This window comes from Macrosteles quadrilineatus, unplaced genomic scaffold, assembly GCF_028750875.1.
Source record: "Macrosteles quadrilineatus isolate MER2022 unplaced genomic scaffold, UCM_ALF_1.0 Scaffold_9__3_contigs__length_116548681, whole genome shotgun sequence".
NCBI classification, from domain to species: Eukaryota; Metazoa; Arthropoda; class Insecta; order Hemiptera; family Cicadellidae; genus Macrosteles; species Macrosteles quadrilineatus.
The window spans coordinates 87,436,023-87,463,849 of record NW_026542602.1 but is presented as its reverse complement, the minus strand read 5'-3'; the positions used below and the strand labels follow the sequence as shown (position 1 = coordinate 87,463,849).

At 34.2% G+C, this 27,827-nt stretch overlaps 2 protein-coding genes across 4 annotated transcripts; one reads left to right on the top strand and one right to left on the bottom strand.

Moving 5' to 3' along the window:
- Window positions 1-606: 606 nt before the first annotated feature.
- LOC129003048 (beta-1,3-glucan-binding protein-like) lies at window positions 607-12,627 on the bottom strand. 2 transcript variants are annotated; one of them, XM_054431255.1, is made up of 10 exons: window positions 12,461-12,626; window positions 10,866-11,096; window positions 10,063-10,253; window positions 8,635-8,771; window positions 7,925-8,088; window positions 6,925-7,125; window positions 4,904-4,980; window positions 4,383-4,472; window positions 2,478-2,534; window positions 607-854 (listed from the first exon to the last, which is right to left on the bottom strand). In XM_054431255.1, the coding sequence occupies exons 1-10, from the start codon at window positions 12,588-12,590 to the stop codon at window positions 756-758; spliced, it is 1,377 nt and encodes a 458-aa protein (XP_054287230.1). In that variant the 5' UTR covers window positions 12,591-12,626; the 3' UTR covers window positions 607-755. The 2 variants fall into 2 exon arrangements, with proteins under 2 accessions (XP_054287230.1, XP_054287231.1); XM_054431256.1 differs by lacking the exon at window positions 2,478-2,534 and having other exon boundaries at window positions 12,461-12,627.
- A 2,919-nt stretch (window positions 12,628-15,546) lies between these two features.
- Window positions 15,547-26,905, top strand: LOC129003086 (beta-1,3-glucan-binding protein-like). Of its 2 annotated transcripts, XM_054431310.1 has the most exons (10): window positions 15,547-15,760; window positions 17,227-17,460; window positions 18,830-19,014; window positions 19,248-19,384; window positions 19,656-19,819; window positions 21,007-21,207; window positions 21,649-21,725; window positions 23,695-23,784; window positions 24,596-24,652; window positions 26,744-26,905. In XM_054431310.1, exons 1-10 carry the CDS (start codon window positions 15,631-15,633, stop codon window positions 26,840-26,842), a joined length of 1,374 nt encoding a protein of 457 aa, XP_054287285.1. In that variant the 5' UTR covers window positions 15,547-15,630; the 3' UTR covers window positions 26,843-26,905. The 2 variants fall into 2 exon arrangements, with proteins under 2 accessions (XP_054287285.1, XP_054287286.1); XM_054431311.1 differs by lacking the exon at window positions 24,596-24,652 and having other exon boundaries at window positions 15,548-15,760.
- Window positions 26,906-27,827: the final 922 nt, after the last annotated feature.

The window sequence follows — 27,827 nt, the reverse complement described above, 5'->3', positions numbered from 1 at the left end:
CGCTAACCAGGCAATATATAACGCTATATTTAAAGCTGGTTTTTATAGATAGATGTCTACTTCAGTAATTCAGTATCCTAAGCAAACAATGAAATATTATATTATTAACTTTAAATGTTGACAATGAGACTATCTCCCCAATATATGGCAATACATCAACTATCCCTCATCCCTAAATAGCTTTATCTATATATTAATAGACAAGTATGTTTCTGTAAAACCTTTTTTCTCAGCTTGTGTGCATCGCAGGGAAATCTATGCATACTGTTAGAAAGATATTTTCCTGTAGATGTGCTGAATCCTTTTATAAATTAAAATGGGGTAAAAAATAAGCTCAAAAAATTAATTTTTAATTTGAAGAAAATTAAACATGGGCCTTATGGGTTGCCATGCTGGGGAAGAAATGAAAACGAAATATAAACAGAAAACCAAAACAAATTAAATAAATTCTAATCAAATGGTTTATGTACAGCGTGGGGTGAAAATAGAGAAGTCTGTAGATATTTTGGTCGAGTTTTTGACTACTGGAAGACTTCTAGTATTTATTAATAGGAAATCAAAATCAATACACAATTAATTTCTATTAAATTTATTTCTAATCATCGCAATGTTGATCAAAATATAACTTACTTTGTTAGGTACTATTACCATATTATTACAAAACAAACACACAACTGTAGTGTAACACAGTCAATTAAGAAATATTTATTTGGTTTGTTATAAAAAGGAGATATTTAAGGATTTCTCAAGGCTGATTAAATAGCAGTTATCTTGATTGATTCTATCTGCAGGGCTGAGTTCTCATTCCAAGAGGGGTACCAAGAGCTCTTGGCGTCCCAAAATCTGAGGAACCTCTGAAACATTAATATTGATTTTAATCTCACGCTAAAACCTAGAACCGGAATCAACATTTTTTGTTTTGACGTCCTGAGAGGTCAATATGTGTGTGTGTACGTTAGCATGGTAACTCTTTCATACCAGCTGTTTAGGTCGAACTCCAGTGCTAAAAGCACCAGAACTTGCAAGCTCATAGTTTTTAACGGCCATGATTCAATGAGTATTTACTCATCGTTTAGCCATGCCTCTAAAAGTCAGTTGTAGTCTTAAGCTACTCTTCATGCTAACACTAGTAGGACTAATAATAAGACTATAGTATTAAGAAAAAAAATAATTCTGATGATATATTTAACTGAAAAGCAATTCACAGTTACTATTTAGTATATTTGATCATTTAGAATACTTACTACAAATACTACAGTGTAGAACCCCTGTTAACCGAATTCGGGTTAACCAAAACCCAGGTCAACCAGAAGTAATTATTATGATATATTATGGTCTTTTTCACACCCATCTCAACTATGGTGTCAGATTATGGGGAAATTCAGCTGCTGCCAAAACCACCTTTGTTTGGCAAAAAAAGACTATAAGAGCAATGTTTGGTTTAGATGCAGAGGCCTCATGCCGTAGCCTTTTCCCTAATCTTGGTATACTTACTCTCCCTAGTTTGTTTATCTTTCACAATCTTTGTTTTGTCAAGAAGAATATTGAAAAGTTTAATACAAACTCATCTGTCCATTCCTATAACACTAGACAAAGAGACCACATAGCTAGGCCTAGTATTAGATTGCAAAAATATTTCAATAGTCATAGTTACCATCAGATGTTATTTTACAACAAATTGCCTTTAGATATAAAAATGTTACCATTTAAGAAATTTTATAGGTACACCTGTTTGTAAGTTGCTTAAAGATAAGGCATTTTATTCAACTGAGGAATTTGTAAATCATGTATTTTAATGTTGATTTACTTTGACTTTCAATAAAAAATTATATGTTGACGAAGCCTATTGTAACTGTGTTATCTAATGGTAAATAAATTCTTGATTCTTGAACCGAAATGGCTCTATAAAATAATATAGGTTTGTAAAGTGCTTTAATAACTTCAGTTATCTGGTTTAAAGTATTTTCTATCCCTTTGTAACATTTTTGTAGCTGAAATAAAACACTGAATTATATAGACATTCTATTAAATTCATTTTTCTAACACACTGTGGTGATACATTGGCTATTTTTAGTATACGATGGGTTAAACGAAAAATTGGTTATCCAAAACCGCTCTCCTCTCTTTATTTCGGTTAACCGGAGCTCTACTGTATTGCAAGGTATTAGTATATGTTAAATTATTTTAAATATGCAATTAAAGGATTAAAAGCATGAATAGATTGTTAGAATTGGCTTACTAATCATATTTTTAACTGCCTGGTTCCAACTAAATCTAAATTAATTCAACTATAATCAGAGGCTATGTGTTTATTGGATTAGAATACTTTTTGATTGCCTCTTCGGACTAATGGCAAAATACCCAGTTACATGCAAAATTGTTTGAAGCTAAAGACAATTTAGCATGCAATAGGTAAAAGCAACAATGTTAAACAGTTTAATAAACAGTGTTAGCCTCATAAATTGTATTTTATTTACCTCCATCATGTTGTAAGTTTCCATAATGTACAAGTCATATTTCTCCCACACAATAGGCTAGAAAATATCAAATTTAATTTATAAAATAACCTTTTAAAAAAGTTTATCTGTTAAGTGTTTTTTAAATGTCAGGTGAGGGGGTTTTATTTTTCAAGATTTGTTGGGGTTTTTTAAATCAAAGAACTAAAAAAAACGTTTAATTAATGCATTAAAATAGTTTGAAAGTAGATGGCCACTTTACAAGGGTTTTCTCAGGGATATTTTGAATCTATTGGTGTGATGGGTCTTTTTTTAAGTACACTTTATTATCAGTTAACTTAACAGTAATATATTTATATAGCCAACGTTATTTCGACATGAATTCCTTTCAACGAGATATCTACATACAGCAGATCTAGGGAACATAATAATTGTTCTCTTAGCGCTCTTAAGCCTCTTGCCATTATTTTCAAGGAACCAAAATTGTCTCTTTTGCATCTTGACCCCGTTGCAAGGCACGGGTAAAGCGGCTAAGTAATAAAGTTACAAGGTTTACCAACAGGCACTATTGACTTTTTGTTTGAATTTATGATAACAGCTAATTTGAAAAAAGCAGCAAAAAAACAAAAAAAACGCTGTGATACACAATGGGAACTGTCAAATACTAAATTGTTGTGGTTTTGTGGAATAGGGTAGTTTTATTTTTAAGTGCATAGTTAGTTCATCAACTTATTGACGTTATTTTTTCCAAATTTTCCAAAAACAGTATCGTGTTTGTTTTTCACAACAACAATGTCTGGGAAACGGAGTAGCATATTAATAATTTTAGTCCATTACTGATCATCTCAATGACTCGGATGGAAGGAACTAAAATTATAGATATGAATGTTTGGAGTATGTCAATAACGTGAAGACTACTTTATTTACATGGCTGATCTTTTCCAAAAATAGAGCCTATATAACCACAGGCTTAATGGAGATTAAAGTAATCTGTTATTTTAATGCTCTCATAGGGCTCTGCCCTGACAGCTTATTTTGTTCTTCCAATGTTGTTCTTCGAAGTAACCATGAAAATCCACTTGAAATGCCACCAACCTATTATGGCAATCAATAGTTTTAGCGAATTTCCCATATAGGAAATAAGCTATTACCGTAGTACTCATGGTAAGACCTGGACCCGGGACCGATTTTTTTTTCATTTTGAGGTCCCTAGAGGCCAAAAACACCATCCGTTCAAATTCATATATTTATATATATATATATATATATATATTTATATATGTGTCCGTTAGCGCGATAACTCGAGCAAAAACCATCCGATTTAGATGAAATTTGGTACAAACGTGTAAACCTACATTTATTCGAACGAGTTCGCGAACCAGCATGATCGGACCATGGGAACAGGGGTTTCTGGGGGCTTTTATGGGGTAAAAATGGGTTTTTCCCATTTTTGACCCAAAAAACATAAAATTTTGCAATTTATTTCTAAACTATTTTGTAGAGCTTAAAAATACAAATAATTTAGTATACTGAAGCGTTGTAATGCGCCTAATGGTTACGGAGAAAATTCAAAAAAATTGTAAATTTAAAATTCCCATGTTATTCTTATGGAGAATAAGTAAACTGTTGTAGTTTGCTTGTTTATTAACATATTTTGCCCAAATTTGGAAAATGTTTTTATTTCTTACTAACTATTAACATTTTACATAAAAAACACTTTTACCCTCCCTGTTGCAGCAAACCTAAGTATGTTTTAAACTGATTCTATTTAAATAGGGAATAAATGTGATATTTTTAAGGAGACATTTTAGTGTAAATCCATTCAGGGAAATGGAAATTTGCTTAGTCTGCAGGTTTGCTGCGGCGGGGGTATTATCAATACTTCGCGGGTAACAGCTTGTCTCTTATAGATATCAATGTACTTACTTTTGGACTACTGTTTTTCCAGGGTTTCCCTGTAATGTTGTCAGGGAAGTCTGTCAATCCAGCTACATGTACGCCAAGTGAAACATAAACCTGAAAATGAAAAATGTTGGTAACTATAAGCTAAAATAGATTTGAAGAGTTCTTTAAGAAGTTTTAATGAAAAGATTTCAGTTAGCTAACTAAAAAAAGTTGAGCTGAATGTTCATAAACTTTCTAGTGTTTAAGTTAATATATCAACTGTAAAAATATGCTTACAACAGTTTTTTGGATGTTAATTATATTATTGAATTAATGGTGTCAAAATATCAAGAGCGTTTTTGACTGTATGAATCCCCTCTTCGGATCCTTACCCAAGTAGAGTTTGTTAGACAAATGAACATTTTTTGTAAAAGTTTGTAGAGTGTTCAATACATCTGATGTATTAATTCAAAAATAGCCACCTCTTTGTGGCACACCTTGTATAGTCCCCCTTGGTTATACTGTATATTTAATCTGAGAGAGAGAGTTTACCTGCAACTTACCTCTTTATTCATAATGGGATAACTTCCAGTGGCAACCTCTTGGAATTGTTGATTATCCACGAAAAACTGCATTTTACCTGAATCATAAATAATCTTGTAGAAAGCGTTGTTGAGGGTAAAGGTTACAGATAAAATACCAGAATGTGTGTACATAAGTAAACTAATGTAGTTTGCTTGTTTATGAATATATTTCTTAACATTTGGAGAATATATTTTTTTGCTCACCTATGAACATGTTACTTAAAAACACTTTTATCCTTCAATGTAGCAGCAAATAGGTAGCCTGCTCATTAAACCTAATTTTACTTAAATAGAGAATAAATCTGACATATTTAAATTTGCAGATTTGCTGCGGCAGGGGTATTTTTTACTAAAGATATATTGTAGAATGAGCCACTCACAGAAAATGCTACTGTCTAAAACTCCCTTTCTTCCCTTAAATTTTCTTACCCCCTGGTGTGGATCACTACCGCACTAGTGAGTAATACCACTTTCCGCAGTACTATCCCGATAATTAGACCAATTTGTTAATATCAAGGCAAAAATGTGGTTCGGATTCCACTATAAACTGTAGGTCCCTTAGTTGCCATTAGCTGTATGGGCAATTAATTAACTGCTGTGTCTAAGGAATATGTCGGCCTTAGTCACTAACAAGACTATAAGGGCCCTATTACACTAGGTCACCAGGCGACGTCACCGGTAGCGTCACCGGTGACGTCGCCTGGTTACTGTACGGGCAGCCAGCCTCAACACCAGAGAAGTCACCAGGAGTGAGACCAACCCCCAAAGTTCCTCCACTTCAGTGTCTACATACATTCAATTATCAATTATCAATTGTTGAGATGGGACGCCACCTCAGCGCTGGTACCTCGTTGAAGGACAAAGTGCTCTGTAATCCGCGTCTTCTGTTCTATTAAATTACTATTATAGTTAAGTTGTATGGTTATTTCAGTTTAAAAGTAAGAGTTAAGAGTGAAATGAAAAATGATTTGAAATGAAAATGATGTATTTAATCAGGCAAAGTTAGGGCCACATGGCCCTCTCTTACACTTAACCTGTTTTACACTTAACCTGTAATACTCTTCAGTTTAAAAAATGTCTAGTGAAAAAAAATTAGTGATTAAGCGGGGAAGAGATGGAGGGAAGGGAAAAAGGGAAGACGACTCAGTGAAAGAAAGCCAGTCTACAGTAGTGTAAAATGTAGTGGTGAAAAAGATACCAAGAAAGGGAAAAACCAAGAGGATTGTGTTAAAGAGACATTGACATTACGTCCACTCACTACACTGGCATTAAACAATCTGAACTTGCAGAATACAAAAATATAGTGGTGACGCAATCACGGTGACTGTGTATAATATGTGCCATTTGATTCAATACCCAGCGACAAATATCTTGGTCACCAGTGGTTACTTGTCAGGATACGGGGCAGAGTCACCGGTCAGTCACCAAAAGGCTGGTGACGCAACCGGTGACCCCAGTGTAATAGGCGCCATAAGAACCAGTGCCCACCAACCAGTCAGGTCACCGGTGACGCCACCGGTGACGTCGCCTGGTGACCTAGTGTAATAGGGCCCTAAGATCATCCTACAACAAGACTCATCCTAGACTCATCTCTATGGTCGCCATTTCAATGAAAAGCATTAAAGTATTAAAATTACTGTAATATTTGATTACTTAATAATATGTTAGCTCAATGAGCTGTACACTCAGTTTGCCTAGGATAAAAACTTGGCATGTTAGTCAGAAATCAGTGATTTACACCAAAACAGTCTCAGTGGCTCAATTCAACTTCATTCACTTATAAAACTGGCTGCAAGCGGAGTCTGTTCTCCTCTTGTCTTAGGTAGTTTAATGGCACTGTTTTCCTAGATGCTCAGCGGATCGCCATTGGACAAGCAGAAATCTCCGCACTCTGTTTTCGTGTCTAGGAAAACCCAGCTTTACATGGGAAATAAATGTTTAATTCTTTTCATTTTGTATTTGATAAAAATTTATGCATCATCCGCACATGTGATCCGTACCTGGTGTCCAGACAAGTTTGAACGTGTGAAAGTCCTGCCCCCAAGGAGTGTCCTGTGTTTTCTTCCTCAAGGATGTCTGAGCTCCTGTTACTCCGGCCTCCAACGTTTTCCACCCAAACTCGGAGTCATCCATATTGCCCCGAGACAGACCAACCACCACCCTCTCTGAGACCGGACCATTCACTGGCTCCAGCCACAGTTCTGCCATAAAACAAACTTGTTTTTAATTTGTTGAAATTTGATTTTTTTCAGTTTTGTCCTAGATTCAATGTTTTTCATCTTTGTAAGTTAGGAAGGATAAAGAGACATGGTGCAAAATGTAAGAATGTGTGTAATGCAAGTTTCGTATTAAAACAAATATAACATCATTTTGAAACTAAAGATCTTACAAAGCTGTGTTCGTTATAGTACAGGGGATGTTAATTACGTTACAAGACTGATCATGTCCCATGTAGCGGAGCGCTTCCAGACCCGGCAGATGGCTCTGCCTGGGTGCAGGAGGGTCTCAGGTAAGTTACTGAATCCTCCTCCGGTTGCCAGCGACGCGCTAGAAAGAAAGCTTTACGAGCAAAGTTATGTGTGTTATGTGATACGTGACCTGTGTTGTGTGATAGTGTGTGCTTTTGAAGGAGCAGCGTTATTCTATAAAATCCTGTGCAATTGGAGTGGAAACACTTCAGTCACTTCAACATGCCTTCAAAGAAGACACAATTTCCTGATACCAGTCTTAAAACTTTAACACACCCTGTATTCAAAAGTTGTTGTATCTATTTTAAAGCGCATGTAATTTAGTTGCTACTAATCTATGTGTTACAATTGTGTTAAAATGTAATGATTCAACTACATAAATTAATTACTGACAAGAGTCAAAACTTTATTTTTTCAGCCTTACTTACTGAAATTGAATTCTCTCAAATCAGCTAATTTTTTCAGTGTGACATGAATGAAATTATTCTTCAATGTAATTTATACTTGCTATGAGTATGAATATATAGATTACCTGGTACAATCCACATCCCCTGTGGTAGCTTTGCCCGAATTTCAACAAACCCGTATCGGAAACTGAAGTTGTCTTTGGTAGTCAGCCGAGCAGAGATGATAGGGGGGAGAATCAAAAAAGCACTCGCTCGTTTACTGCACTGAACAGGGACCGATGAGGTGCAGCTGATATTGACACAAAAAAGATTTTTTGAGCATATGAATTCAGTGAAATTCAAATGTACTTAACAATGTTATAGTTAGTTGTTGTGTGACAGCTAGGTCTTATTAATGGCCAACCAGTCTAAGGTGTTGTATCTCCAAGGAGACAGCATTATAGACTGAGGGTCCAAATCCAGATTCAGTCAGGTGCGAAATGAGATGTTATTACAAGATTAACCATGAGGAGTCGCTATAACATAGTTAATAAAATGAGGAATTCAGTTTGTGGCCGAGCTCATGGTTGGAGAAGCTGGGCTTTGTAAATAAAGTATGGTACATTCAAAAGAATGAGTGAGACTTGTTATTTCATCATGCTCATCTTGCCTCCTTTCACAGGATGTTGTATTTTATTTTAACATCATTAAGTAAATTACAATAATTATGGAGAAACTGATTACAAGGTGTGATAAGTTTTATTATATTCTTAAGTATTTGTTAACTAGATGAAACTGCATGCTTATCATTACTTAACTTGTGTCACAAACACTCATTTACGACATAATAGCTTACCCTGGGAGAAGCAATTCTCCACTCCTCACGAATGAGTCGTTGTATTTTTCTTCTAGCAAGGAGGGTTTGATGTACAGTTTCCCACCTTCCACCCAGCTGGCGTAAGATTCCTTCAAGAAGATTGTAAACTCATCATCCTGAAAAAATATCAGATTAGAAAATTAACTTAAACCCTCCAACTGGCCGCGCCACTCTTATCTACTTAGTGTTTCAACTGTTTATGTTATGCCCTGTACACATGAGGGCGGTACCTGGGTTGTGTGGAATCCACGGCGGTTGAAAGTACTAAGGTTCATGGGACTATTCACATGCAAACTCCCACTTTCAATCAACCACAACAAACCGCGGTGCTTGTAGATTTCCCTTCGACCACCGCGGCTCCCGCACTGTTGGAGTTACTAGAGTTGGCATGAGAGCGTACACATGAGGGTGGTAGCCGCTGCGGTTGACTGCAGTTGCTACTATATAGGATCACAGACATCTGCGCGCTCGTCCTGTGGACATCGCTCTCTCTCTGTGTGTTGTTGTAGTGTGTAGCTGTAGCTGTAGTTGATGTAGTGTTTGTATTGTAAGTTTACAATGGTCATGCAAGCTGCTGTGGAACCAGAAAACTTTGACACTGAACTGTTCGTTGAAGAAGTACAGAAAGAAGATGCATTTGGGACATGCAATGCAACGACTATAAAAATGTTGTTTTAAAAAAGTTTGTGTAGCAAGAGTAAGTTTAACTTTTTACTGAAAGGAATTGTCAAGCGGAACAAAGGAAAAAATTAGGTAAACTGTACTGGCTGTCGAGTGACGGTCAATTCACAGCACAGCTTTGGCCGCTGCAGCCCACATGTGTACATGGCCTTACTTTTTACTTGGCACTTAGGCCTATATTAAAATTAGTTGTTTACAAATCATTTTTTGAATTTCCAGATCAGTATGTTTGTCCATTTTCAACTACTACTTTTTTGCAGGCACTGATGAGTGACTGCTTGCAATGGTTTAAATATAAACAGCTGTCCTTTATCACTGGGATTTTAATAATAATAAACAGCTGAACTTAGTCAGTATATAATCATAGACAAAAGTAATTAAATATAGACTGTCAGCCGTGCAGTGGTTACCATGGTTATCATGGGTTCTGGCGCACACCACTGGGAGCGCTGTGTAGTTACGCAGCGCGTAGGCCGTAACTACATGGCGCTCCCAGCGGTGTGCGCCAGAACTTATGGTAAACACAGCACAGCTGACAGTCTATATTTAATTCTTTTTGTCTATGGTATAATCCCTCCTTTCTCTATTCATTCTTGATTGATATTTGAGTTAAATACGCTTTGTTGTGTTTCCCATCTTTGGTTACCGGTAATGGTAAAACTAATTGGGAAGTTGTGTTAAAGAGTTATCTATAAGTAAAAATTTATTATTCTCAAGTTTACTCACTGGATGGTCTCCTCCTATAGATACTTGGTGACTCCATCCCTCCAAGTTGTCAAAGCGTTTGTCCAGGAGCACTTCCAGTTGACAAGCTGTTCTCCCATTGACAGTTGACTGGGAAGGAACGCAAGATTTGGGCGTTGTCGTTGCTGGAGAAGTTGGAATCCTATCAACATCTCCTTCGTGGGGGTTACTTACTGAAAAGGTAAAGAGACAAGTAAAACACATCTTTGAGGTTGTTGTTAAATATTGTCAAAGCAGTAGAATCTGTTTGTTTCAAAGATCAGATGATTCAGAGTGCCATCTCTATACTCATAGGCAAGCATGTTTGTTCAAAACCTTTTTCCATCAGCTCGAGTGAAATCTACGCATACTGTTAGAAAGATATTTTTCTGTAAATGTGCAGAATCCCTTTATAATATAAAATATTCTCAAAAATAAGCATAAAAATTAGATTGAAATTTCAAAAAATTAACATGGGCCTTATGGGTTGCCATGATGGTAACAAAATAACAACGAAATATAAACAGAAAATCAAAACAAATTGAAGAAGTTCCATTCACTTGTTTTATTTACAGTGTGGGGTGAAAATGGAGGAGTCTGTATATTACATATTTTTGGTCGAGTTTTCGACCACGTGATGGCCTCTAGTTCAAAAATTACTCATTTACTAACACATACACCACACCCCTCTTTATCCATAACCACATGTAACATACAAAGTTAAAAACTGTTCATCTTGATATTTTTGATTAGTCCAATAAACATAGTTAGTGCAAAGGTAATCCTCTAAATTAATACAAACTTACCTGTGACCTTGTGCTCTCTATCAAGGCCATTGTAGCTTTGGTTATCCTCAATCACATTTATCCAGTAATAGATTGTATCTCCTTGTTTAACCTTGAACCCAGGTATGACCCAGGTCCATCTACCGGATTTCTTCCTAGTGATGTCCGCAGCGTATTGTCCATGCTCTACGCCAGAGAACTCTTCGTTGATGTTGATGTGAAAAGCGACTAGTTTCACTGCGGGATTCCAGTCTGAAAATGATTCAAAGTAAGAAAACAAATTGAAAAAAGTGTTAAGTGTTAAGATTTGGAATTCAAATGTTATTTATTTTCGCTAAATGATTACTTGTATGAGTTTTACAGGGAATTCTTGGGTACATTAGAACCTATTTGTTTGAGAAACCATATTGTTTCTAGTAAGTTGGCCCAAAAGCGATACAAATCTGCAAGTCACTGGAATCATTGTGTGCGGAAATTGTCTAGCAATAAAAAAAATATGGTTTGAAAGACGGGAAAGCCGAGTGATTCGCCTTTATTTCTAATATTTTCTGGTCCAAATACAGGCCACATTGAGACCCAGATGTTATGTTGTTGTGGTACTAATTTAGTGTGCTATCTAACAAAAGGTCAAGGCTAGGAACAAGATGTGGGGTTTTCTTGCAAAAAAATACCTAAAAATATCAATGGTGTTAAAAATAAACCATTAATCGTCAAAACTTTTTATTTAGGGCAAAAGTTATTCCACCTCTAGAATATCAATTGCAATTGTATAGTTTAATTACAAGTTAAAAGGGTAAACTATAATTCAATGAATTGTATTACTATAACCTGAAAAAATCAACTGTAGTATTTTATAGAATTACAATACTAAAATAACAACAGGGCCCCATGGTAATTGGTGCTGTTTCACAATTAAAATAAAAATAATAACATTTGTAAATATTGTAAGCATATTATAGAAACCAGTGCCATGGATGGATAAAGATGGGTCTATAGTTGCACTACTAAAAGTGGCTTTTTCCAGTACATGCTCAATTTCCTTGTGAAGCAAAGCTGAACACAGAAACGCCAAACCGAAATAATTGGAGCAAGTGTTGGAAAATCACTTAAGGTATAAGTTAAGATTAAGTATTTTCATTGATGCAAAAATACTAAACATACAGAAAAAGGTACATCAGTAAAATTTTAACTGAAAATAAAATTTCAAAAATCATAGCAAACCTATATAACAATGTAAACATTAGTTTAAGTTCATGGTTACATTAATTATGAAGTAAACAAACACTAGAAGATAAAAACACAGCAAAATCAGTTTGTGCATATTTCCTGTTCAAATTACTATTGTTAAACAGTAAAAACAGCAAAACAGCTGATTTAAACAATAGTAGTAATAAATAGTAATCAAACACTAATGCAGTGGGCAAATGTAGAACTGACAACTGATTGAGAGCAAGGGCAAATCAGCTGATTGGTGGTTTTACCATGTTCTAAATTAGAGCTTGGGAAACAATTAATTTCTTTGGTATCATCAGCTCTTATCAAAATATACTTTCTGTAAAGAGTGGTGAAAAATATATTATTTACTCTGGATTGTATGTACAAGTATGTTTACATACCTGGCAGAGAAATCTTTAGACCATCAGGATTCAAAAACTCCAATTTAGCCTCTGGTACAAAATGTCTCTGAGATTTGACCAAGCAACAGACACACAGAAGACACACTGATAACACAGCTGACAGGGCCATGGCAGACAGCGTACTGGACTGGACTGGACTGAGAACCGAGGAAACGGACTAATGACTGATGGACTAAGCCTGCAGGCGATTCGGCAATCACTGTTTTTATCAACATGCAATTCAGTGAACGGGTTGGTCATGGTAACTACGTTAGATGCAGACTGCTACAATAGTGATGATGGAATTCCTGTTAACCTCCTCTTCTCTGGGACTAGCCTAATTGTTAGGCTATTAATTGTTAGGATGTTAGTATTTTAGCGAATTTTCCTATAGGGAAGTAGCTATTACCGTAGGTGGCACGGTAAGACCTAGGCCCGGGACCGATTTACTTTTTCATTTTGATGTCACCAGAGGCCAAAAACACCATTCGTTCAAATTTTTATTTATCTATATATATATATGTGTGTCCATCCGCACGATAACTTGAGTAATTTTTGTCCGATTTTGATGAAATTTGGTTCAAAGGTGTAAGGCAAGATAAACTTGAATGAGTTCACGAACCAGCATGATCGGACCATGGGAACGGGGTTTTCCGGGGGGCTTTATGGGGTAAAAAATGGTTTTTCTCATTTTTGACCCTCAAAACACAAAATTTCCCAATTACTCTATAGACCTTTTTAAAGAGCTTAAAAAAACAAATAATTTAGTATATCAACGTGTTTTTGTACGGTTATTAGTAACGGAGAAAATTCAAAAAGTTATCAATTTAAAATTCGAATGTTATTCTTATGGAGAATATTGTAAAATGTTGTAGTTTGCTTGTTTATGGATATATTTTGATAAAACTTGGCAAATTATTTATTTTACACTAAGCTATTAATATTTTACTAAAAAACCCCACAGTAGTTTCCTTGTAGCAGCAAACCTAGGTACTCGTTTAACCTAATTTATTTAAATAGATTTAATTAAAAATCAATTCACACAAATGGAAATTCGCTTAGTCGGCAGGTTTGCTGCGGCGGGGGTATTTTAGTCATAGTTAAGAGTCAGTACTGTATTTCAATATTTTATGTACAGCTTCAGTGGAAGCTTTATTCTTATTTCCCTTTATAGGGTTGAGATAGTAAAATCAGAATATGTACCGTGTACTTCTTTGCTATTAAACAAAATTTACAATACCACTACCCCACAGTTTAATCCAAAGAATTAAAAATTTGACTTTTATTTGAACAAAATATTATCATTGTTTTATAAATAAAAGTAGTTGGTAAACAAATCAAATGCAAGCATTGAGGCCTTAACCTTCTGTTGCACTGGAAGTCAATACTGTAATTGAAAGCTCAACATGGTACGGTAACTCAATTAGGTGCTAGCGCGTTGAGCTACTAATCGTGTTCGTGTAGAAATTTATGAAATCTGAATCAAGACAGCAACCTTCCCAAACATAGATAAACATAAAACAATTTCCCAATTGTTATTTACACACAAAAAATTTCACGTGATCAGACAGCCGATCTTTTTTATTATGATTTTTTAGTACTTGTAGTTTGTATCGAGCTGATCTTAGTCAGTAACAGAGTTATTCAGATCATCGCACTCAATTCTACTACACTCGTTCTTCACTATAAAATAGGCCTATGCACCAAAGTGCGTTCCCATCTCAAATAATGATAATGATGGAGTGCATAATGCCTAAGGACGAACATACAGTCATTACATTATTGTTTCTTGTGATATAAATTGATTTATAGTTGTTCACCTAATGATCGCGTAAGGGTAATCTTCTTAACACACAAGTAGAAAATTTAGGGTACGAGCCTTCACAAGTGTCTTTAAAATTACGCGAGTTGCGTACACTAACTTACCTACGACCGTTTCTTGATTACCGTACTAAAAATCACTACTCATAGTTCTCGGGAGAGGTTATGTTTTTGGTTATAAAACTTCTCAGAGCCACTGATTTGATGCACGACTCATTGAGCCGTAGGCCTATTAATAAAAAGAAGGATTTGTTCGAATTTTCGCAAGTAAAAGGTTTACCTAATCTTTATTAATACGGCTCATTGTCCCAGCCACTCCATCATTGTTTAATCAATTAAATTGGTCTTAACAGCTGATAAGTTGATGTTCGAAGTATTACAGTTTTACTTCTTTTCTCTCAACCCTTGAACCTCATTGGTCCGTTACTAATATTGTAAAGTAAAACAACAATGCTGTTAAGTAAAGTTAGTGAACAATGTTGTTAAGTCAATCTTTTTATTGTTAAACTGAACTGAAACGGCTAGTTAAAAAAAACTCTCGCATGTAAAGAGTTAAATTTACAATTAACTTTAGGCTATAGTGGAACACCAATAGTACATTTTAAACATTGTAGGAGCTTCCTTAATATTATCATTAACTTTTTATGATGAACTTTTCAACGTGATTGTCTCGATCTGCTTCTAAATGCCGCACTCCCCAAGCTCAATAATTATATAGAGGCCGGCGGTTCCCAAAACAAAGTAAATTGAGACTATAAAAGCAAATTTAACGTGGTACAGGCCTACCACTTAATATAGCCAATAAATTATTTATCAAAAGTAAGGTTTAGGTTTCGTTAAGTCGCTGTAGTCGAAAATAAACCCAAACCCTGAAAATTAGGTGTATGCCTAAACTTAGTACGATAAAAGTTCAAAATGTTATGTACGGAAATGCACTAATGTGATTTTGTTTGCAATTTTGTAATGTTGATTCTGTAATTTTGTGATTGTAATTTTGTAATAGAATGCTTACAGCTTATTATAAAAAATGATAGTTTTTTTTTCAATTAATTATGACTTTAAGTTGACAGAGCTAAAAAAATCAGAACATAGGGATTGAATTGATAATGCAAGCGGATATCGGGCAAACAAACCTAACACATTACGGTAGTTTGTAGTTATTAATAAATTCTTATATTAAATCTGGGAATCCCTTAGCTCGTTGAGGAAAGTCTGCACAAATACAAAACCGGTTGACCAGAGATGACCTCGCATTTCTTGTTGCTCATATCAGCTGGTTGGTAGTTGGTATAATCAGCTGATTTTAGTCAAATCTAACCCCTCAGTCAGATGAGTTGTTTTGTGTAACAATGAGCAACTTGGTTTGTCATGTTTTAGCACTCACTGCATTACTTTGTGGTGTACAAAGTCAAAGATACATTGTGCCCGAGGCATCTTTGGAATTTCTTAGTCCAAGAGGGTTAAGGATTTCTATACCAGGTAAGTGAACAGTTTATAATGCTAGCATACAAGTTGGTACAGACATTTTAATTGTATTTTTGTTTTGAAGTAAACTTGTTATTTTTTTAGTGGATCAACTTCTTAATTGTAAAAATAGAGAGATTAAAGCATGGAGTAAAAATATCCCCTTATAGATTTATAGAGAGAGCCAAGATACTATTCTAAGGGGTTTTCACATTCTGTAACTATATGCCTTTTATCTATTTAATTCCTCTCTACCTTATTCTTATTACAACCCATAATGTTAACTAACTTTTGAACTATTAACCATAGATGGATGCTCTGTAGGTTCTACCTTTTCCTTGGTAGGCTTCTTTAACCAAATATTATATTAGATTACTGATGGTTATGAATCAAACATAAATAAATCTAAATTAGATTTATTTATGTTTGATTCATAACCATCAGTAGTATTTTAGTTATTAAATGTTCTTGTTGTGTAATATATTTAATTATTAATTGTCACTTTTATATTTATATTTTGAAATAAATTGTTTGAAGACTGCTCCCATTTGAAGGACGTTTTCCCTAATTATATTTATATTTTATTTTGATTACTCTTTAAACCTTTTTGAATGGTTAATGCAACAATATAACTGGCATATGCTGTTATGTAGCATTGTTGTTGTAAAATAATAGTTTAAAAAATATACATAAAATATTAATAACTATATATTATAGAATATAATAGTTATAAAACAGTTTGTAAACACTGAATAATTTACAGTGTAAAATAGGATACAAATATTTTTTCAACAGTATTTAAAGGTATTTAACCAGCAATGCAGTACTTAAACTTAAAGTACTTGCAGCAAAGATTTTAAAAAGAGGCTTCAAATTGTATTATATTTGTGGCGTTTGTTTACTTTTGTTAAACTATCATTTATGTTTTTTTTATTCATAAAACTGTTACATCATGACGAATAAAATTAATATTTTAAATGCTTTATAAAAAAGTATGGTATACAAATGAATTCAAGGGTGAGTTTATTATTCTGTCTATTTCTTTTATATTTGTTAGTTGCACGGTACTACAATAGTTCTACACCTCTACCTCTTGTTCACCTCCAAATATACCTCCTTGTTAGATTCTTCTCTTAAACTCTTTATATTATTGTTGATACTGTGTGATATTAAAATTTCAAAAACGTAATATGCTAATGACTGTTTGAGTTTACTGCAAATTTTGAATCTGCAGATTTTCTGCAAGCAGCAACAAGGGTGTTTGGTTTTGTAAATTTTCAATGTGAAAACCCCTCCACACAAGGTTTTTAACTAAAAAGTATATTTTTTCACCCTCATAACCAATGATTTTTTTTAGATCCATTACTGGGTAAATATTATACATTGTGTCTTCATCCCAACTTTAACCAAGCAAAAATAATTTTTTCCAACAAAAAAAAAAATACTGTTAGTTAAGTTACCGTACTACATTTTATTCATAGATGATGACCCAGAAATCAAACTCGTTGCTTACCATATCAACATAAATGAAGAGTTCCAAGGGCTCCAGCATGGACAATTCGGAGTGGACATCACCAAGAAGAGAAATGGAAGATGGAGTTATTACATCCCTGAGTTTCAAGTGAAAAAGGGAGATGTCATATATTACTGGATACACGTCATAGTGGACAAGCTAGCCTATAATGGGCTAGACCGAGAATATAGGGTGACGATGAGTAAGTTTTTTGAGTAATCTGCCACAATAAGGGAAATGAGTTTAAATCTCTAAAATGCCTAGTTGGGTACTTTTTGGGTTGATATTATGTTAAGCTGGTTGGTTGAGGGGTTAGTGCTTATCCAATAATCATAAACACCATAAATCTTAAGAAAAGTTGGTAGGTTTATGATGGTTCAAAACTAGACCTAGCTGCCAGTCAGTGATGTCCTTATGGTGGAGTAAATATAGCGGCTGCTTCAGGGCTTACACTCGCAAAAATATAGATTTTGGTTGAACCCACACAATAATGACAATATGTTCAATCTTTGATTCATTTATCAAAAAACAATAAACAAGATTCCTACTCAATAAGATGATGTTCTGGATTACCAGCCTTTATTCTCTGTTTTCATATGCTTAAAAAATCTTAAAAAAATCCCAGCAACTTTCAGCAAATAGTTCCTTTGTCTCTACATCCTAGAAGAATCACCCATTTCCTTGTCTTTTCCAGTTCACAGAGTGAATTCAGAATCAATGCTGTAATAATTTTCCGTTCGTTCTAAATTGTAAAACTAATGTTTTACATTCTACTAAAAATACCTTGCTCTTCTTGAAGTCATCAAAAGCTTCATTTCAAGGTTAATATCTGCTGAAAGTATGTGGAACAAATCTTTGGAAGCAGTTGATAGTTTGGGGGGTTTTACTTAATAGTTTTCAGACCGCAGTAGGTGGGTGTAATTAATCACTGGAAGTTTAAATGAGGACAGGTTGGGTAATCAGCCTTTTGTGTGAATCTGAGCCTCAACACAAGCAAACAAAAATAATATTTCATCCCATATTGTCAATAAGCTGCCTTTGTACTTTTCCTATAGAATAAGCTGGTCTAAATAAATCATGTGAAACAAAGATTTAGCTCTTTGAAGGAAGGTTTTTTATCTACTGAAAATAACTTTTGTCATGGTTTTGTAACTTACGGTGTATACTGTAATTTTACTAAAGTAGAGTCCCGCGCTATTCCGAACTAACTAAACATAACTTGCAACCACCGAACCCTGTTTGGATTACTGGGAATTCTGAATAATTGGATTTCTGTAATAATTAATCATCGCGATAGCAGATTATGTTCATGGTTTTCAGAAGATGATGATGATGTCTCTGCAACCGCAGGATATGTTTTAAATTCATTTGTAACGTCTTAAAAAATAGTTTCCAAACTTTAGCTTAGAATAGGCGGATCTACCAAATAGTGGTTTTTGGAATAGTGGCACTCTACCATATTGAGTTGTGACTATTATTGTGGCTAACTATGCAAGTGATACAATTTTTAGACCTACAGTACTGTCATGGCAGTTAATTTCCGATACAATAACTTTGATTGTTGCTTGTAGACAATCCGCACAACAAACCAGACGAATTCATACCTGATAGGATCCCGGATCCTTCGTGCCGTCCCACCAAGACCACTCGAGATGGAAACACAGTTTCTGTATGTGGTGGAGACGTACTTCTCAACAAAAAATTCAATGACATGAAGGGATGGAGGCATCAAGTGACAATAGGGGGAGATTCACCTGTAAGTACTGTTGTTTTTTTTTTTAGTTTTTAGTGTTTACAAAAATATATGTATCTATGTATCGGTATAGCTAGTATGAGATATCTAAATATTGTGTATTGTGGACCTGATGTTATGTACTTGGAAATTGAGCTCTTGGTAATATCTAAGGAAAAATACTCCGTTTACAAAACTATTTTAATTTTTGTACACTACTCCCAAATAATTTGCTACCGCTTTTGTTTGCTATGTAGGAAGACGAGTTTATGGTTTTCACAAAAGATACATCCAACAGTTGGTTGGACAATGGGAAATTGATGATTAAACCCACACTGTTGGAGGACAAATCCAACGATTCCTTTGTGAGGAGTGGAGAATATTTACTGGAAGGGTAAGTCATCATTTTTTCTTCATACATGCTGCAATTTTGTTATATCAAAGGAATAGAATCATGAATAGAGAACTTGTTTGTCATTAATGTTAATAAAGAGTTACTCATATTAATAATTTTATGGTGTCCTGGGGCATTCTAAGTGGATATGCTTGATGGATAAGAACTGCTGAACTTTTTTAAATAGCTGGTATAAATCGCTAATTATCTCACCTATTTATTCTTTGTGATTACTCAAAAATTAACACTTGATTTGTATGTGTTTTTCTAGTTGTACTTCCAATGTAGCCCAGCAATGTCACCGCCAAGCCATCCGTTATCTGATTCTTCCCCCGATCATGTCCGCAAGACTCTCTACCAAAGACAAACTAAGTTTCCGATACGGAACTGTTGAAATCAAAGCCAAATTGCCACAAGGGAAATGGATTGTACCGGGTAAGTCAATTCAACCTGTCTTCGAGGCCATTCTTCATGGGTCAGAGACCTTTAGTAAACTTTTATATAAACAAATACACTTATAAGTAAAGAAAACAGTGAGGCTGGATGGTAAAATATATAGATCAAATAATATCACTAGCATTGATTTTCTATCCTGAAGTTGATATCCCATCTTTGGACCAGCAGGAGCTAATCTTTTCCCTCAAATTGAGCAAGGTGGAATAAGTCGTCCACTAAGTGCTACTGTAAAAATTTGATTTTCTCTCTTAGTTTTTGATACTAGATGATTGCTGTGACATGAAAAATGCTAATACCTTCATGTATATTGCCTTTTCAATTTGAATTTGTGAAACAGTTGGTGTATAAACCTTCTGTATCCAATAGTCAATGATAAGACCGACACAAGCACATTCTGTTAGTGGTTTAAGTCAAAATGTCTATTTTCATCCTAATACTAGGATGAACAATTTTAACAACATTTTACAACACTTTACAACATTTTACAACATTTTAACATGGGAATGTCTACCTGCCTCCAAATTCATAGTTACTAGGTGTTACATTCTGGGTGTTTCTTAGTATTATGGTATTGCTTTAATTTTTTAAATAACTTCTTGATCAGCATTGTACGTGTTATTAAATTTACGGAAAGTAAATAAAAGAAACGTCTTATAACACTTAAAACATATATTTACGCTTATACTGTTACTCACAAGACGGTAAATATACAAAAACGATGGTAAGTGGTGATCGATTTCGATTGGACACTCCAATCATCATCAGACCCAATAGGCGAATGATTCATCATTCAATCATCAATCATCATTCGCCTATTGGGTCTGATGATGATTGGAGTGTCCAATCGAAATCGATCACCACTTACCATCGTTTTTGTATATTTACCGTCTTGTGAGTAACAGTATAAGCGTAAATATATGTTTTAAGTGTTATAAGACGTTTCTTTTATTTACTTTCCGTTTAATTTTTTGAAGTAGTTATTACAATTTAAACACTCTAATAAATAAAGTCCAGTAAGTGAGTTTATATTCATCAGTATACAAAACTTGCATCACACAATTATCACAATACTTGTACAACATCTCCTTTCTAAGATACATAAAGGGTTAAAAAATGTAAAAGAGATGAAACTCAACAAATAAAAACTAGTTTGTTTTCTCTGTCAGAACTGTGGCTGGAGCCAGTGAACGGTCCGGCCTCAGAGAGGGTGGTGGTTGGTCTGTCTCGGGGCAACATGGATGACTCCGAGTTTGGATGGAAAACGTTGGAGGCCGGAGTAACAGGAGCTCAGTCATCCTTGGGGAAGAAAACTCAGGATACTCCTTGGGCGCAGGACTTTCACACGTTCAAAATTGTCTGGACACCAGGTACGTATCATATGTGGTAACCATTACTTTTTGGATTTTTATTGAGATAGCAGGCTTAAAATGGGAAAAGACTATACAAAAGATGATGTATGATTACATAATACATTTAATTAATTATTTAAACATAAAATCTCACAAAATATTTAGACGAGAACCATGTTTGACCATTGTAAAAAAAGATTGTCATCAGCAAACCAAGTTGTTAAAGTAAATTCATCACCATACACTTGACTTAATTCTCCTACAAGCAAACTAGATCTGCAGAAAATTAAATCTGTGACTTTTGGGGAAATAATTGATACAATAAGTTTAAGAAAATGTAGAACAAGGCTTCATAAGAAGACATTCAGTTTACTGTATGAAGTTATGACTAATTATTTTATGTAAAAAAAACGCTCATATTAAAATTGGTTTGATATTTAATATGTTTTTTGTTTATAGATCAAATTACATTTACTGTAGACAATGAAGAGGTTCACCAAATGCGAACTGTGAATTTTTCAGTCTTATCTAAGGAGGTAAGTTGATTTGAAGAATACATCCCTTATAGCAGACTAATCAGAGTGTAGTAAATCTACTAAATAGAATGGTATAGTAAATTCAAAAGATAATTTGTCAAGAGTAAATTAGTGTTCTAGGATATAAATCGTAATTTCTTCATTGGAAAACTCGGAAAGTTCATAAGTTATCTGGGCTGTAACTTTAAAGTGTCATTCTTAAGTAGGTAATATGCCTTAAGAAAAAGTATGCTACCGTATACTTGTAACATACTGGGAACTATTAATTAGGAATAAAGACTCATATTTTAAGTAATAATATAGTAGAGATGTTGATGGAGCCAAGGTCCTTTGAACCCAGATTTGAATGGATATACCAACGGTAGCAGATAGCCAAGCGGTATCGGTGACAGCTCTGATAGGATAGGTGAGTCACTTTGTACACCCAACCCCAGAATCATGTCACTCCTTACCCAGGATGTCCAATCCAGGTGTTCCTTCTTCCTTACCTTACCAACTAATCTAAGTGCAGCTGAGACCATTGTAAGAAAATATCTGGAAAAGAATAGAAAACTTACTGCACAGTTGGATTTGTAAATACCGGGTGTCCGAAAAAGAACTGAAACATTTTAAAGGTGAATACTGATACCAAATAAGAGACTTACTCAATGTTTTATATATGTATTTAAAGCTTAAATTCTCAAGTTTTATGAGAAACTTAGTATAACTCGATATGAACACCATTAGTGGCCCGGAATAAATCTAAGCGAAATTTGACCTCTTCCCAGGTATTGGTCAGTACTTCAGAGGATGTTGCACCAACACATGTAACTATTCTCTGTCAGAGGTGATTCAGATCTCGAATTTGCACTGGGTAGACATAATTATTTACCGCCCCAAAAGGAAAAAGTCCAGAGAAGTCATATCTGGACTCCTAGGAGGCCATTGGATGGGCCCTTCCATCCCTGCCAATCCACCGATCGTCGAAACGAGTATCCAGCGCTTCTCGCACACGCAAACTGTAGTGTGGTGGCACTCCATTCTGTTGAAAATAGACAGGGCCATTCCCCATCTCAATGTCACCAACTATGGGAAAAATACTCATTTAACATGTCACATTAAATGGCACCATTTGTACCCCCTGAAGTACTTACCAAAACCTGGGAAAAGGTCAAATTTCACTTAGATTTTTGCCAGGCCACTAAAGGTGCTCATATCGAGTTATACTAAGTTTCTAATAAAACTTAAGAATTTAAGCTTTAAATACATATATAAAACATTAAACATAGTCTCTTATTTGGTATCAGTATTTGCCTTTAATATGTTTCAGTTCTTTTTCGGACACCCGATATTGTATGATTTCAATCATAACGAATATTTTATTTCTAACTATTGGTTCCCAGTAAGTTATATGAGTGTATACTACAATAAAAAGCTAAATTTTAGTTGAAATGTTTTGAGCAGTTTTTTCTTAAGTTTCTCAAGTTAGTTTCAATTAGTTCCAGAGGGTTTTCTGTTATTTTATGGGTTTAAACATAAAACACTATTTTAAATCAAAATGAAAAAAAAAATACCTGGAGAGACAATAAATTAGAACTTACGTACCAAAATTTATTGAAATTAGAGCACAGGTGTAGTCTGAGTTCTGAAGTTCTCACAGGTGTAAGCGTTCACATACACTCACACACAGAGATAAATCACTCCGAAAACTACTTTTTTGGGATCAAGAGACCCAAAACGGATATTTCACCCAAATCTCAAACTTAAATTTGCAAAAAGAATACTTACTCCATATTATACACTATGTATAGGTGGAGAAAGTAAAAAATTAAAACCGCCTTTAGATCAATGTGTGTACAGTATTTCACCGAATTTTTTTACAAGATGTATCCAAAATGTAATGTTGATATGATGTACATATTTTACCAGTAGTATTACAGCGCTTCCATGAAAATCCCAATATGTATATATACTAATACTTAAATTTCAGGTTCACATTTCACTCGGAGTTCATGTGGCGGGAAATCGAGACTTTCCTGACAGTATCCCCAACAAACCCTGGAAAAACACAGATCCTAAAGTAAGTATATCTTTTAAAGTTGAAAGAGGTTGAAACTTTCAACCTAAAATCCTAACATTATAGATTATACACAATTAGGGTTGGAAATTAAGATGTTTTCCTCTATTTATCACTGGAGATCAGGAGTTCAACTTCCATGTTTTTTGTGTCAGGTCCAAATCATTAGAATTTCAAGTTTCTTTGGAAGAGCTGGTAGGAAGCGTTATACCTGCTCACACATGTCTTGTCTACCATGTCACAATTACCACTGACAACAATTAGACACTTAGTAGATTCCCTCTTATCCTGACACCTTTTAACCGGACATCGGTTTAACTGGACTACACTTGGCAGAAGAGACATCTCTTTAACCAGACAATTTTTATCAGCAAATTGTTTCACCCGGACAGCGTCGGCAGGAAGTGGGCGGTACTGAAATGACTTTTTTAGTGGGAAAGATATGAGACCAGTGATGAGGTGTTTAGTTTTACTATTTTACGAAATAATCACTATTGGCTTATATAGTATCACGGAATAAAGAGTAGACAGCATTAACAAGTTTTGGGATCTAACAACCTCCTGAACTCAACCTAGGTGTTCTTTGAAATTTGTGGGAACATGACTGTTTAATCCGTTGTAAATGTTAGTTTTGAACAAGTTTGTATGACACAGACTATTCGGCAACACTGGTCAATGGCAAAGAGGAAGATGTTCAGTGTCCCTTGCTTATGCATTTAGAGTCAATTTGTTAAACATAATGCAATAGTTTATTTTTATTTTAAAAACTACTTGTAGGTAATTTTTTTTCAAATTTAACTGTAATTGTTTCTAGAATCTAACATGGGTGGACTATCCGAAGTATATAATTGACACTTACTACAAACTAGAGGTAAAATAAAATGTCATACATGATTGATTGTTCAAAGCTTTTCATCAGCATCGTGTGGAATCCATTGTGTGCATGTAAATGTTTGCATGGCTGTGATTGGAGTTTTCTTCAAAAGTCTTTCAAAGCTTCTGAAAGTGGATTTTTGTGTCTTTAAAGTTGGTGGAAAATGAGTTAGGCTATTGCAATGTTTGTGTTTGATGTCTGTGTAAAGGGTGTGCTATTTATTTATTTTTTTTTTTTTTTGAGGGGCTGATTTCATGGATTGATATGAATTAGAATGCTAGAGAGAAAAATCAGTATTTGATTACCGAACCTGTGAATACTTGTGAGAAACCAATTAGTATGAAGGATAGGACAGGCAAATAAATTACTTAAGAAAAGAGTATCAGTCTGTTGATAGCACATTGTTCATAATATACTTGATTTCATACAAATTAAAATTTTGCACGTCCAAAGGGCTTCTTCAGAAGTAATTGTAAGAGAGAGGAGATAATTCCTTGCGTTGGATCTTCTCCAGCCTCGAACAAAAAAAAAAATCAAGGTTAATGTTTAAGGTGCTTTTAAGGTGCTGTCAACTGCCCGGAACTATTTTCTTAGACTAGTTCCATATGTATCCGTTTCTTCTTCTTGAATGCAAAAAATCATTGAATAATTTGTGATATGTATCCTTAGTTCAATAATACTATTATTAGTAAATCCACAGAACTATTATAGTAGACTGCATTAAAATGGTCCTATAGTTGACCTGTAACCTCCTCTAACACAATTAAGGCCTGGGCGAGACAAAAGTGGCAGCACCGCTATCCCGTCAAACCGAAACAGCTGGTGCACTAATTTATAATGGACGGCATAGGAAATTTGTATGTTAACAACTTTGTTATTTCTGTTATGCGCGGTTGCCACACACCAACACCTCTAACACGGCCTTGTGTTAGATGAGGCTATGGTAGACCGCATTAAAATGTCCAATCAATGTAGATACTTAATGGTGTATTTTGGTCAGATGTTTTTTTTAAATCCATCAGCTGTTAATAGTCAATTCTACTCTCTGTTGTTAAAAAATCAAGGCTGTGTCATAAAGTTTGTTCGATCAAATGTACGGTAATTAATACATTAGTGATACTGTTTTAGTCTTCATAAAGTAATTTTGTGACGTGATCATGAAGTTCCTGTAAGACTATATTCACCTCATAAGCTTAAGCTCTGTCAAATCTCAACATGTTTCTTGGCCGATTTAGAATTTGCTTTCCCATCATTGAATCACAAATTCTATTCTGGTATTGGAGGGAATTTTAGATATTGAATGCTGGAATATTTGGGTTCTTCACTATGCATCAAATATTAATCTAAGGTGTTTTTGTTCATTTAATTTTTTTACACTTTTGGTAAATAATGTTAAACATATTGTAGGGATGAATCAAATATATAAACAGTTACATATTGTAAATACTGTACCCAGATATATCAATCAACTTTGGATTCGGTAAGTTGACTCCTTATCCTACAGTTTAACCTTAATCTTGTTTTCCTCTGTGTTCCATGTTTTTCCCAAGATTTTTGTAGGTCAACTTTATAGTATGTGGTTATGACAATAAAGTATAATCAATAACTTTGTTTTAAATAATTTTGTTGTTTTAACAACGCAACAACAAAATTAGTAGAATGACTAAATTTACTCTACATTTCAGTCAAAAACTTACCTTAAAATTTTAATCTACAGGGATAATAACTGTATTTATGGCAAGTGTTTTATTTTAATAATACTTAAACCAACAGAACCTCAAAGATGATAGAGCAATTTTTGAAATTTGCTGAATGTACTACTATTTATGCTAATTCTAAAATATGAAAATTTCAACCAAAACCCATACATTTTATGTTTACTTATTATTATTTTATCGTAGTCAACCGTATAATCTTTACATTATTCCAAAATGTAAACTAGTTTGTAAAATCTACTATTCCATTTAAGTCTCATATAACGTTGTTTATAAAATAATGTGGCATTTTTCATTTTCTTGTATTTTTCATTCTATTTGTTTTATAAAATTTGTTAAATAAATTAAAAATAATGATGTTTTGTTTTTGCAGAGATTTCTTCGATTTTGGGATGACAAAGCCAGCTGGTATCCAAGTTGGAATGACGCTTCCTCACTTCAAGTTGAATATGTCAAAGTCACAGCTTTATAGAGATAGTTCCAAAACTATATGATATTTTATACTATTTATAATAAATATACAATACTTTCCTTAGTTTGTGTTTTTATTGAATGCTTAATTAAACTCAGCTAAGAATTGAAAGACGCTTCAACAATTGAGACATGTAACAGCAGTTGCTACTGTAACTGTGTCAATTTTTTGTTTCAAATTGGGGGTTGAGATTTCAATAATGTTGAAACTGAAACCAAGAATTAACCACACACTAAAAGATCGGGAACGGTATTGATCATAAACATAAACAAATTACACCACTTCGCCACTGGCAAATGATGAAAGCAAATATATTTCAATTATCATTTCAAAAGTGTCAAAAAACTTCCAAACTATATTTGATTTATTTATATTTTATATTACACATACCTTTCAACGATCAAGAAGAAATTTGTGATAAATACAGTGATGACTTATTCTTACTTAAAGTAAATACAAAAATACGTAATTTTTTCTTGAAAATGACATTCAATATAAATAAATTCAATTGAGCAGTAACAAAATATGTAAACATACAAAAATGAGCTTATTTCATATCGGGTAAAAATCGTATTAAATGGAAATTTCCAAAACAAATCAATAAATAACAATAAAACATGAACAACAAAGAAGAAGTATATAAATACTTATATAGAAGTATATGTTAATGTTAATGTTCAAGCCAATGACGTAATGTGTATGATTATGATCCATCTATACCGTTTCTGTTTTAAAATTGCGGTTACTCTATTAGACGTTTCCTAAGGATTACATTGAAACATTGAGATCCGTTGGGGCGGATTCCTGGGGGAATTTTAGTAACGCCATACAAATGGCACTCGCCGTCATGGACTTCACCATGCACAATTTGAAAATAATTGCTTCAGCTATCTGAAACAGATTTCGCGTATGACGAAATGCAAGAGTCAACGTATCCAACGCTTAGCTCGCTCCGCTCAATCAAGTGACCAATTATATCAAAACA